The 13,670-nt window shown below is 45.5% G+C and overlaps 1 protein-coding gene across 2 annotated transcripts in view; it reads left to right on the top strand.

Moving 5' to 3' along the window:
- Positions 1-13,550, top strand: part of fnbp1l (formin binding protein 1-like) — a 37,012-nt gene extending 23,462 nt beyond the window's left edge. Inside the window, exons 4-16 of one of the 2 annotated variants that reach the window (XM_076045068.1) lie at positions 1,331-1,478; positions 2,331-2,393; positions 3,914-4,018; positions 4,465-4,593; positions 4,734-4,880; positions 4,978-5,205; positions 8,784-8,893; positions 9,250-9,382; positions 9,578-9,672; positions 9,825-10,000; positions 10,835-10,872; positions 10,999-11,119; positions 13,421-13,550. In XM_076045068.1, the coding sequence (XP_075901183.1) occupies positions 1,331-1,478; positions 2,331-2,393; positions 3,914-4,018; positions 4,465-4,593; positions 4,734-4,880; positions 4,978-5,205; positions 8,784-8,893; positions 9,250-9,382; positions 9,578-9,672; positions 9,825-10,000; positions 10,835-10,872; positions 10,999-11,119; positions 13,421-13,428 (1,501 nt within the window). In that variant the 3' untranslated portion in view covers positions 13,429-13,550. Of the gene's footprint in view, positions 1-1,330; positions 1,479-2,330; positions 2,394-3,913; positions 4,019-4,464; positions 4,594-4,733; positions 4,881-4,977; positions 5,206-8,783; positions 8,894-9,249; positions 9,383-9,577; positions 9,673-9,824; positions 10,001-10,834; positions 10,873-10,998; positions 12,630-13,420 lie in introns of those variants that run through there. The other variant, XM_076045067.1, reaches the window with a different exon arrangement.
- Positions 13,551-13,670: the final 120 nt, after the last annotated feature.

The following is a 13,670-nucleotide window of genomic DNA, read 5'->3' as shown; positions in this document are numbered from 1 at the left end:
ATTCAGTAGTTGTGGTCGAGGCAGAAATTCTGCTAGATTTCTGAGTCTCACTGGGAAACTCACTGTGGTTGATACTGTACGATAGTGTTTCTTGATTATTTTTTTTATTACTTATTTGAGATGCACCATCTTGATTTCTAGGGGGGTCCTTACAAATAATGACAGACGGTACAAAGACAGTAAAAACGCTAACAAAATACCTAAACGTGTAAGGCCTCAAAAAGGTGTCTTGCCCTGTCCGGGTCGGTGGAGAGAGACCCTGCCTCAGGGGTCGAGGGAGGGAAAGATGGAGCGCGAGATCGACGGGCGGATCAGTGCGGCGTCTGCGGTGATGCGCTCGCTGTACCGACCTGTCGCGGTCGATCTACATTCCCACCCTCACCTGTGGTCGCGAGCTTTGGGTAATGACCCGAAAAAGAACCGAGATTGCGGATCGAAGCTTGGGGTAGAGCCGCTGCTCCTCCACATCCAGAGGAACCAGCTGAGATCCAGCTGAGAACCAGCTGAGGTGGCTCAGGCTGGACGCCTCCATTGCAGAGGTGTTCCAGGCAGGTCCCACCGGAAGGAGACCTCGGGGAAGACCCAGGACCTGCTGGAGGGACCGCGTCTCTCAGCTGGCCTGGGAACGCCTCGGGGTCCCGCCGGATGAGCTGGAGGAGGTGACCGGGCCCAGGGAAGTCTGGGGGTCTCTGCTGAGGCTGCTGCCCCCCCCCCCCCCAACCTTAACATATAAACACAAGGACACATGCGCTCACACACCCACGCACATTCTGACAGTGCTCCCCAAAGCTTCTCCAACCACCGGCCTGTTTCACTCATGATTAAAAATCCCTCTGCACAGTAGAGGTCGGCCTGTGGACACACAATCCGACTTTTACACACCCCTTTAGATATTTATGCAACTAATGCATACGCACATCAGGAAAAGACTTTGCATAAATATTTCGATACCAAATTTATTTAGACATCAGAATAGTAATGCAAGTGACCTTTGACCTCTACCATCGCAAGAGGCGCTCGTTTTCTCAAGTGGCGGACATTTATGTGCTGGTCGAACTCCCGCCTGTTGGGGAAAACATCCTGCAACTCTTCATCGTCATTCGATCAAACTTTGAATGAGATGTCCATATGTAGACAGAAACTCAAGACTTTCTGTCTTTTGTACTCGTACAAATTAAATATTTGTGAAAGTTCTTCTTTCCCTGTGTATACATCGTTTCTTGCTGACTCTAAATATACAGCGCAGTGTTTCTGAACCCTCGTCACGCTGCGGTCGCGGTTTTCATCCTCTCACGTCGAGCCTCCGCCTGTCGCTGCGGCTGTGCTGCAGGTTCACGTCGTGCCTGTCCTTCTACTCCATACTGAATGAGCTCAGCGACTACGCCGGTCAGAGGGAGGTGGTGGCGGAGGAGATGGCGCACAAAGTCTACGGGGAGCTGATGGGCTACAGCCAAGAACTCAAAGCCGAGAGGAAGAACGTGAGTAGGCCAACAATGCCGATTTGGAGCGATTTAGTGAAGAGACTTTGTGTCTTTTAAAAGATCCAGTGACATTTGGCTTGGTTTGTGATTTTTAAAAAAAATGATATTATATTAGTATTCATCAATGCTGTTTAAAGTTTAGGGTTTTTACTACAGATCTATAGATGCTTTTTTATTTTTTTATTTATTTTTAGAGTTACTCTAATTATGTGACACTGCTGCACTAGAATCTAGGGTGAAACATAAAGATTTGATCTTAAAAAAAAAAAAGGCCCCCGGCTAATAAAAAGCAAACTGCTGGGGATAAAAGGAGCCGCAAGACGCCTTGAAAAGAAAACTTCCCTTCTGTCGTCTTGTTTTCTTGCAGCCCAGGCGTCCATGACACAAATGCACACGTTGGAAATAAACTGGGGCGTTTCTTGTTTGTTTTGAGCCGTCTTCAGGGAAACGCTTGAAGCGCTGCAGCGTCGGCCCGTTGCCTTGCGCGCAGCGCGAGGAGTCGATTGATGGCGTGAACTCCTGACTCGGCCCTTTTTTATCATCAATATTTGTGTTGCGACCGACTGTGTTTTGTTTTGTTTTGAAGCTCCGAGCGCCGATTGTTGTGGCATAAATTCCACTGGATTGACACGCGCAGGTGTATAGTTGTAGCTTTTGAGATGGTGCTGTGTTATTGTTATTATTGCTGTGTTATTGGTGTCTTTGTATCTGAATGTGTTTGAACAAACAGAATATGTATGTCTTTTATTGTGTTTTCTGTCAATGTCTCACTTATGTATCTGTGTGTGTGTGTGTGCGCGTGTGTGTGTGTGTGTTTACTTGTGTGTGTGTGTGTGTGTGTGTGTGCAGCATCTCCAGGAGGGCAGGAAGGCCCAGCAGCATTTGGATCAGTGCTGGAAACAGATGGACAATGTAAGTGTGGAGGGAGGAGGGTGAAGCAGCAGCAGTGGTGGAGAGAAACTATCAAGTGTGTTTGGTGTAAATGCTCTCTGTAAGCAAGCCGGCCAGCTGTGCTCCAGTCCTAGTTGTTGCTGTGGGAATGCAAATTTTTTTAAATAGATTTTTTAGGAGTTACACGAGGGTCCAGCTGGGTCGAAAGCCTGCGGAATGCAGCGTTTAGCTAACCTAGTTTTTACAGAATTGACACGTGTTTTTTTGTATTAACTGTACGCTGATATCAAAGCACAGTGATATCAAGCAGGTCCATTATCTTGGTTTGGCCCAGGCACCAGAGACAGTCTACGGCCTTTTAATTGACTCTAATATGGCCCATTAAGGATCTCCTTTTATTAATACGCCTCATCAACCGCAACACCGAAAGCCTCCTGTTGTATTTATAAATATTATATGGCCTTCTTTTCTTTCTTTTTTTTTTCCTTCCTTGGCCTGAAAGCTTTTGGAGCTTCTTTATCTCGATGGGCGGCGTTTGGTTGTGCGGTCTGCGTTACTGCGGCGGTGACTACTGAGTGCGCAGCGTCTCAACTATTCACCGTTTCCTCCTGCTGTTAATGTGAACCAGATGGCCGGACAGGAAGTGGAATATCTATCTGTCTGATTCATCTCCCTGGATAGAACTCCCCCCTTCCCTACCCCTTCCTCCTCCGACCCCTCTACCACCCTCCCCTCCCCCCCGCCAATCACTGATCACTCACATGTTCTGTTCAGTGCCGTGCGTGCACGCTGATTGCCCCTCGGGAAACACGCAGTTGGCGGCCGCTTTCCCCCCGGCAGTGTGACGTTTCTCTCCCTCTCTCTGTCGCTCTCGTTTGTACGGAAGAGGATTAGGGCCACAAGAAGAGAAAAAAAATAAGATTTTCCCCCCCCCCCGAAGTGACCAATTTGAATTAAAAGTCGAAATTTCGTGAATAAAGTTGACGTAAAAAAGATGAAAGTTCGTGAGTAAAATTGACGGGAAAAAGATGAAATTAATAAAATCGAAATTTTGCATTTATGTCAACGTGAAGTAAGTCAAAATGTCGGGAATAAAGTGGAAGGGCTCTGCATGCAGGTCTAGTGGAGCACTTCTGTTTACACCAGTTTCCTGATTACTGTGGTGAACCTTGTGGGATGCACCTGTTTTCGGCTGTTTACTTTTAACTGTGGGTAACTGAGTTAATCCACCATCCATCCAGTCTACTCGCCAAGCTCCACTATGTGTGCAACGACTTTCTTCACGAAAATTCTACTTTATTCACAAAATTTTGTCTTTTTTAACATCAACTTTATTTACGAAATTACAACTTTATTCACAAAATTTTGTCCTTTTTTTTTACGTTGACTTCATTCACAAAATTTCGTCTTTTTTTTTACGTATGCTTTTTTCACGAAATTACAACGTAAAACTCAAAATTAAAAAAACAAAATAAAAATGTGATGTTTTTTTCCCCTCTTCTTGGGGCCCTCATCCTCTTTCGTACTATGTTGTTTTTCAGAGTAAAAAGAAGTTTGAGAGGGAGTGCAGAGAGGCGGAGAAGTCTCAGATCACCTTCGACCGACTGGACAACGACATCAACGCCACCAAGTCGGAGGTGGAGAAGGTGAGGGGCGCCCCGCTGAATTCTTTCAGTCCGTGGGTTCGAAATGGATTCCAATGGGTTACAAAATAAAAAATAAAAAATAAGATAAAATAAAGACACATTATCATAATTGGTATTTAGTTTACTGAAAGTTGTCTGCGTTCCACTTACTGTCATTAAATTATACATGAGCCCAGTCCCCCCCACCCACAAACTCGCTGTGTAATTACACTGAAGAGACGTGAAAATAATACATCAACCTTTCAAAATAAAAAAATGAAAGTACAGAACCTTGTTTTTATGTGAGACTCTACTTGTTTCCACAACTTTCAATATTTGAGGGAAATACAAGTTAGTGGTGCAGCTGGAGTTGTGCGCTCATCTTGTGTTGAAACAATGCATCGGGACTAAAGGTGTTAAAGCACGGTTTAAGCGTCTCTGACGCCTCTGCGTTGAATTTCTTTCAGGCCAAACACAACTTTTACTCGCGGACGCACCTGGTCGACGAGTGCAAGAACGAGTACGCCGCCCAGCTGCAAAACTTCAACGCTGAGCAGTGGAAGCATTTCAACAACGCCATCCCACACATCTTCAAGGTATCGCACACTGACGCAGCTGCCGGATGGTTGATTCTTCAGTCATATTGAATAAATGCGTCTGCGCTGGCCGTGCTGCTCAAAGAATCCTGCCAGGTTGCCAGGTTTGACAGAAACCTTTCGTCTGAAATGTGCCTCAGAATCTGCAGGACATGGATCAGCGTCGGACGGTGAAGCTCGGGGAGACGTACCGGAGCTTCGCCGAGGCCGAGCGACGAGTCATTCCCATCGTGTCCAAGTGTCTGGACGGCATGGTTTCCGCTGCCAAAGCTGTCGATGAACGAAAGGTACGCTGGGGAAAATAAATGGAGGGCGGATGTTGAAATGATGAAAGTCCCCAGAAGTCTTCATGACCTCCGTTGTCCCCCTCCCGCTTCCCCCCAGGACTCGGGCATCGTCGTGGAGTCCTTCAAGTCCGGCTTTGAGCCGCCCGGCGACTTCCCCTTTGAGGACTTTAGCCAGAACCTGAGCAGGACCGGTTCAGACGGGACCATCAGCAACACACCCAAAGGAGAGCGAGACAGGGAAGGGCCCCCGGGCCCGCGGTCCGACCCCAAACACCCCATGGGCAGACCCAAGAACAAGCTGTGGCTCTTTGGCAAAAAACCAAAGGTAAATAAATCAAAGAGGGACACTTGTGTGTTAGAATTCAGAAAAAAAAGAAAATTTCTTTCTATATATGGAAGAAAAAAACCAAGAGAAGCAAAAAAAAAAACCCCAGGTACATATTGTTTTTACTCTTTTATAGACTTAATGATACAGTTTTTGTATTTGTCCTAAACCCAAATTTAAAGAGAATCTCTCTTTAGCCAATGTAAATATACATAAAAAAGACACAGACAAATTGTGAGAATTTTCTTTTTTCTAAAATCACAGTGGTTTTACCCTTTGATGCACAAAGATGTTTTTTTGCTGTGGCGTTCCCAGTGAACCTTGCTCCACTCCATAAACAACATGCTGGATAATCATTAACCCACATTTCCTTTTTCTTTTTTTTTTCTTTTTCTTTTTTGTTGCCAGCGCTATCAGTCGCTTCACTCTGTCAGGAACTTGTGTGAAGACTCAGGGCGTGCGTTTGTGTGTTTTAGCTTCGTCTGCTTGTTCAACGCGCGCTCCCTCTGTGGTTTTTTGAGCCACATGGAAGAACTCACGATAACAGAATTTGTTCAACATTAGAAAAAAATCTGATCTTAAAATAATATATCTTCATCTGGAAACATCGCAAACAACAACAGTCCTCAGCTTGGGGGTGGGGGGGGGGTCGTAATCAGCAAATTCCAATGGACTTATTTTATTTTATTTTCTTTTCTTAGGTAAATAGTTTTTTGACAGTATCAGAGATATTTCAATATGCACAGTTAAAGAGTTTGGCTGACTGAGAGGCTCTAATTTCATTAGATTAAACATCATTCCTTGGCCTTTGTACTTGATTCTTAATGCCAATGTTAAACTGATATTATGATGATTTTGTTTCATTTTCAGTCCCCAGAGCAGAAAGAGATTCATGTTTCTTCATGTTAGATTGCAAATGACAAGCAGCAGGAAATCCCTTCCTCATCGCTGACACTTGACTCTGCCCTGTCTCCCTGCCCCACCTCAGTCCCCTTCCTCCTCCCCTCCTCCTCCTCCTCGTCCTTCCCCCTCCTCCTCCTCATCCTCTCGCTCTCGACCCGCCTCCAACCTGTTCCCTTCGTCCCGCTTCAGCTCTGACCTAGTGAGCCACTATCTGTCCGAGATAAAGACCACGGTACCCAGAATCCCTCAGAACCTGAGGGGTCTGAGGAGAGGGGTGAGACACACATTAGAGACTTACTGGGACACTGGACTGTTTCTTCTGCAGGGTGTCTGCATTTCACTGAAAATCAATGAAATGCTAATTTATCCCTAACGGTCCATATTATGCTCATTTTAGAGCTGACTTTGTATATTTTTTTGAATGGAGGTTCGAGGAGCAGCCTGCATGTGAAGTAAATTTAGATTGGTATTGAGTAACAATCAGGAGGGTTTTGAATATTGAGGGGTGTTTTGCACACTGCCATCTACCATCCAGACACACCGTAGGTGTCCAGGAAACAGCACGACTTAGCCCGCTGTTTTCAGCCTCCTGCGAAAACATTTGGCTTTAACTTCCTGCTAAAACTGACGCCTTCCTGTACGCTGCACATTTAGAAGGTGGCTGCAGGAGTGTCTCAGACGGCTCGGGGGGCGGGGTCACTAACATGGCAGGAGGTGCCCTCTGTGATGTCACCAAGGGCCCTGCTTTCCAGAACAGCATGTTTCAGCGCACGCTTTGTGACGAGTGGAGCTGGTGATGACGACCTACAGAGGTCACCGATGGGCTAGAAGATACATTGTTAGAAAACACCGATTAAGTGAGTTTTGCATAATATGGGGCCTTCAATATCACAACAGATGCATTTTTTTGAAAGGTTAACATTTGACCTTGGATCACATTGAAATTGTCATCGCCGTGCACTGAAAGTCGCAGACACCCTGTTTGACTGCCAATCATATTACTTTTCTTCCTCCCTTCATCAGTTTCTCCTTCTGTTTCCCACTGTGTCTGATTTGTCAGTGAGGCATCCCCTCTGCTCCAATCACAAGATGACGGATCCTTGCTGATTGATGGTGTGTGTGTGTGTGTGTGTGTGTGTGTGTGTGTGTGTGTGTGTGTGTGTGTGTGTGTGTGTGTGTGAGAAAGAGAGGAATTTGAAGGGTTTTTGTTTGCAGTGTTTTGTGTGTGTGTGTGTGGAGATGGTCAACTGAACGTCAAGTTGTCCTGATGGTTTGGATCAAGTTTGCAGTGATTTTGATTGTTATTATTATGAAAGCTGGGCTTGTTGCTTTGTCTTTGTCAGTTACGCCAACACTAAACTGCAGCTGACACTTGGGTCAGCTCTTGCTCTGGCTGCTTCTGTCATGCCCATCTGTGATTGGCTGCTGTTCACTGTGAACAGATGGACGAGCGTCACGCTGAGTGCCAAACAATATTCACCGTGTAAAAATAAAGTTATGTGGCTCTGATTTGCTGCTGGGCAACACCGTTTTGCAGTCGCGCCAGTTGAAGCGGGAGTTGCACATTACTGCCACCATGTGTCAGTCAGTGGGATTAAAGACGACGCAGCCTTATTGGGAAGATGTGGCTTGTGAAGCCTGTTTGCATTTCCCAATGTAAGAGGTGAAAAAGGTTCCAGAGTGATTTGGAAGTTAGTTTTAGATCTCAGTTATTTTTCACTTGTCTGAAAATGCAATTTTAAAATTCAATATCCTCGATTAAAAGATCTGAAATATCACATTCTCCCTTTGAAAAGAAATCCCGTTGATTTTCTTTATTATGCTCAGACAAACATGAGGTGTGTGTGTGTGACAATGTCCTCACCAACCTGTTGCCGTGCGGGGACCCCCGCTGGTACCTTTCTGCATGTTTCACAGCAACTAACCGACTTCTCGTGTTGTTTTTCCTTTTCTAATGTAACGCTCGTTGCGTCAGTGGTCAGTTAAAACGGTAAGTGTGTGCGTGTGTGTGTGTGTGTGTGTAGAGAACGCCAGCGGCTTAGACGCCTGTGCACACTGCTTAGCGTAGGATTCCCCATAGCTTCTAGCAAAGCACCCGGTAGTTGCAGCCGAGTAAGTTAGACCCTCGTTCACAGATCCCCTGCCCTCTGGTGTTAATAGTCTGATAACAATAGTGTGGTTACAACTGAAGCTGCTGCACACTTCCAAAATGTGTCCACCTTGAATTAGTTTCACTTTGACTTCATCTTATGATTGATGTAATGTCATTACCTTTATTTAATAATTGGCAATTGTGTAACTACAAAAAAAAAATCAGTAAGAAAGAACAAAAAAAACAAAACAACAACAACTGAGTACCACAGAGATTAGTCAAGAAACAACCTTATGTCTAAATACTAACCCACCTTAAACTCAGTGACTCATGTCCATGTAGTCCTTGAGCGACGCAGCCACGTGCTGATCCAGGCTCCATATTTATTTATTTATTTATTTTTTATTTTTAAGTTTCCTGGAAAGCGTGAGCTCAACTGGAAACGAGTCATCGTCGGTCAGAATGAGCAGCTCGCCAGACGCCGATGAGTCACTCCCGTCTGTGGCGTTCACCTCGGGACTCGTTCCAGTCGGAAGGCGGCTTGACAAACATCTGTGTGCGTTTCCCCCGCTTTCGCCACTAGGCGCCGTCTCTGGAAGACTACAGCCACCTGCCCCCTGAGCAGAGGAGGAAGAGGCTGCAGCAGCGCATAGACGAACTCCAGAGAGAGCTGCAAAGACAGCTGGATCAGCGGTAAAAAAACAAACAAACAAAAAAAAACAAACAAGCAAACTGCAACCTTTAAAATGTCTATCGTAACTGTGGCGCACATTGGAGGCTTTTTACTAAAAACTCCCCCAGCATGGAGGAGCTTTTAAACGACAACTTCCTTCAACGCAATTAACACTTATTTATAAACACTGATTTCAATATCTGAATAATTTGTATATATTTTTTATTTCTTTATTTTTATTTCACTCTTTGCACTCGTTTTAATTCTTCCCTTTGCACTGCGTATGTTTTTGTAACTATGGAGATTTCCCCAATGTGGGGATAAATAAAGGCATTTCTATTCTTCCTGTTATTCAAGGCATCGTGTGTCGTTTCAGAGACGCTCTAAACAAGATGAAGGACGTGTACGAGAAGAACCCACAGATGGGAGATCCCGCCAGCCTCCAGCCCAAAATTTCAGAGACCATTTGCAACATGGAGAAGCTGCGATCGGAAATTCACAAGAACGAGGTACGATAAAAGAGCGGGGGGGTTCGCATAAAAGGGAAACATCTCGTCTTTGAAAGCGAAGCGCCGGCTGTCAAACGAAGAGTTTCACCTCGTTCCCCCGGAGCTCGGAGGAAACTCCCGACAGTTTGTTCCCTGAGAGGCGAGAGGCGGTCACTGTGAATGACGCCGGCGCTCGATGATCATTTCTGTCGGCAGACCTGGCTGTCGGAGGTGGAGGGGAAGCAGAGCTCCAGGGGCGACAGGAGGCACAGCGCTGACAACCACCACCACACTCCTCAAGGCAGGGAGAGGTGAGAGAGCGCGAGAGAGAGAGCGCGAGAGAGAGAGCGCGAGAGAGAGAGTGAGAGAGAGAGAGTGAGAGAGCGCGCTCAAACGCAAGCAGAATTGTTTTTTTTTCCCCCAATTCACCCATTGCATTGTCTGCCCATCCCCCACCACCCAGTCCTGAGGGCAGCTACACAGACGACACCAGTCAGGAGCACCACACGCCTCACCACCGCTCCAGCCCCTCCAAGTCTAGGAACCACAACCCCGACCCGCACGAGTTCGACGACGAGTTCGACGACGACGACCCGCTGCCCGTCATCGGCCACTGCAAAGCGCTCTACTCGTTTGATGGTGAGCGAAAACACAACCACAAGACTCCAGACTTACTATCCTATAGACGCTATCATGCTACATGTAGTTTCTTATCATTCAGAAAACCAAAGCCAAAACTAGCCAGGTGGCTAAGGTGGTAAGCATGGTTGCAGGTTCCATGGTTGCAGCTCATAAAATGTTGGGTTGACTCTCACGACGTCACCGCTGGTCTGTAGACGCTCATTGGGAAACCCGGGGAAAGGCTTCGTTGGCGCAATTGTGAGTTCCCAGTCGGTTTTGAAAGCGGACCATTCCATATTTGGATGTGTCAGGTGATACCAGATTGGAGCGTGAGTGCGACGTTTGCCCCCAACATCTGCCCACCCGGTGGTAAGCCGAACACGCTTTAGCCTCTGAACTGTAGCCACACCCACAACGGCGATTATGGCAGTTTTTCTTGAGACAAATTGGCCACGTTGTGATTTAGACCAAAAAAAATGTTTTGACCAGTTTGCATAGGTATGAATATAGGGTTTCTTTCTGCATTGACTGCCAATGCCTTGACGTTTCTATTTTTCCAATCATTTCTGGCGACCCCTGCTGGCCAAATAATATAATGCATGTGTTTGGAGCTTTGTGTTGGCGATGGAGATCTTGTTTAAATCAAAACAGTGTTAAATTTCAGATCTAATTTTACTGTCCTGTTGTTTCATCTGCTGAAGTTGTGCTTCCTGATTGTGAGATACATTTTTGTAGCACTGCACAGTGTCTTTCTAATGTGTGCCATATACACTGTCTATAAAGATGACATTGCCCTTTCCCATTGCATTTATAAAATGTGCAAATATATATATATATATATTTAACTCCTAGGTCAGAATGAAGGGACACTGGTAATGGCAGAAGATGAGGTGAGTTCCATTTCACTTAAACCTCGACAGACAAAAGCAAACGCACACAGACCATTCTGTGGAATCCTGCAGTTTTAATGTGACGCAAGCTCGTAGGACTACAGTTGCTTCTTCACTCTGTGCCAGGTGTTGTACATCATCGAGGAGGACAAAGGCGACGGCTGGACCCGAGTGAGGAAGCAGAGCGGAGGGGAGGGCTACGTGCCCACCTCCTACGTGGACATCACCATGGAGAAAAACAGCAAAGGTGCCGTCACCTACATCTAAGGCCACACTGTCCTCTCCCCCCCACCCCCACCTGTCGTCCGTCTGTCTGCCTGTCCCCCACCCCCTCTCCGCTCTCCGCTCTCTCAGACGTAACAAAAGAGACTCCATCCGAACACCTGCATGGACAGTCGTCTGCTCACCCCTCCCCCAGCCCCACCCCTTTCATTTCCACCTCTGTCCTCCCACTGTTTGCTCCTCCTGAATCATTCTGCCTCTCGTATCTGTGGCGCTGGTTGCTTCTGAGGTGAGTGTCTCAGCACCGGGGGGGTCGACACCAATCACTACTACCGTTCTGAGCCCCCAATGTCAAGGCTGCGTCACGTCATTGATCAAAGTGTTGAATATTGTGAAATGTAATATATGAGCAACAATCTATTTTTATTTTTCTGTGTTTCTTTAATTGTTTTAATGCTCTTTTTTTTTTTTTTTTTTTTTTTTTTTTTTTTTTTTTTAAAGACTGGAAACGTTTAACGGTGATTTTAAGCTCTTTGGGTTCATTTGTTGATGCAAATGTTCTGATTTCAGTTTTTCAGTTGGATTGCACTGTGTGTGTGTGCGTGTGTGTGTGTGCGCGTGTGTGCATGTGTGTCAGTATCCTGTATTAAGTATACGCCTACACCTGTGGCGTTTGTTACCTGTGCCATCAAGCTAAAGGCAGTTTAAACCCACGGGAAGCTGTGTGGCTTCACAGAGTTCCATTTTCACCCTGAACTTTGTTCCAACAGTTGAAAAGTAGAAATGTGAAATCCCAAGAACGCTGGTTTGAAGTCTTTGTGGAATGTTTGGGCAGGCACCGTACCATAAATTGACCTTCACAAAAACTCCTCCACCTGTGGAAGTTCTAATAACGACGATGTGAACGGAATACACATGGAATTTATTCCCTAAACGAAAGCAATGAAACGCTAAAGCTCCAATTCCAGTGTCGTGAAATGACAGCTTTTTTAATACGTTTCGAAAAATTTGGCAAAAACCTGATCCATTAGCTTAATGTTTTAAAAAATTCTATCACGTCTGCAGACTTCATTGATCTTTCTGCACTCCTGCCTCGTTGTCATAGTAACAAGAGACCAAGAAATGCCCCTTTAGTTTGAAGTTGGAGTGAACTATTCCTCTAAGGAATGATGTTGGAAACGTGAGGTACTATGTGCCCTTCCAAAATTTGGCAAACGTGTCGCAATGCATTGTTTTGTTTTTTTTGTTTTTTTTTTTATATTTATACAATTAAACTCTCGTCATTTCCCCCCAAAAATGTATTTTGAATCAAAAGAGAAAATATGAGATTCAGGCTTTTCAAAGGTGAACCGATTTCATTCTGCAAAGACACAAAATGATGTTAGAGGAATATTTTTGCAAAAACTTCGGAAAGGTAAAACAATGCACAGTGTGAAAATGGCTTCACATCAGTCTGAAGAGATTATAGGAGTAGTTTTCATTTACAGGTGAGGAGGCTCATGCTGTCTTTTTTTTTTTTCCATCCACTGCTGTTTTTTTTTTATTTTTAAAAAGGGCAGTTTTCATTGATATGTTTTTATCCTTTCCTGCTGCTCGTATCCGCTAAACATGCAGCCGAAGCCTTACAGGACGAACTGAGGTTGAAATGAACTGGTTCACTGTGTGTGTAGAGAACACTTGAGACGGAAGGTGTGTCGATCACATTTCTTAATGATGAGGCTTTCTGCATGTACTCGCTGACCGGTAGTCGTCCTTAAAGGGGAGCAGATGAATATCAAGCGAGGTCACAGACCTGCTGCTGCTAACCCTCTGCTACTTCCTGCTCAGCCTGCTTGTTTTTTTTTGTTTTTTTTTCTGTAATGAATACATTAAATTGCTCCATGAAAGTCTTAAATGATCTCATTTGTGGATCTATAGAGAAGTGGCTCATGCTGAAGCAGGAACAAAAAAATGTCTCGGCACTAACAACCGTCTTAGATGCGCTGAGTGAAGTTGTACGGGATCTCTGCTATTAAGACGATTGAGGATATTTTCTATTGAGGCTCATTTAATCCAAACATGACAGACATGCGTGCAGTATTTTGCAAGTCCTCTTGATCACAAAAAGTCCCGATTGAAGCAGAAGGAAATCTCTTTCTATTTTATTTTCCTCCATTCACAACCAGTCAACGCTCTGCTGCTGCACAGTCTCCTTCTCACTTCATTCTGCTCGAAACCATCAAGTTCAACTGTAAATTCTGTGTGTGTGTGTGTGTGTGTGCGTGCAGGTGTTTGTTATTTTTTTTCCTCAAATGTAACTGGCTCTCTCCTCTACATGTGACTGCAGGTTCCTGAGGGCCGCAGAGTGGCTGGGCGATTTGATTGGCTGGTGGAGGGCTCACGCTGATTGCTGGTTTTTGGTGGTGGTGGTGGTGGTGGTGGTGGTAGGGCTGATGAAGAAAGGGAATGCTGGGGGGGAGGGGGGGGGGGTTGGGTTGGGAAGAGAGGGGCAGAGAGGGGACGACAGGGTTGCATGTCTGCATGCTTGCTCGCTCGCTGGCCTATTACAAGCAAAGCAATGTGGGACACTAGAGGCA

The sequence above is a fragment of the Nelusetta ayraudi genome, unplaced genomic scaffold, assembly GCF_046127955.1.
Source record: "Nelusetta ayraudi isolate G7.1 ecotype Tasmania unplaced genomic scaffold, CSIRO-AGI_Nayr_v1 ptg000084l, whole genome shotgun sequence".
NCBI lineage: Eukaryota > Metazoa > Chordata > Actinopteri > Tetraodontiformes > Monacanthidae > Nelusetta > Nelusetta ayraudi.
Note: the sequence above shows the minus strand (reverse complement) of the source record. Positions and strands in the feature narration are given on the sequence as shown.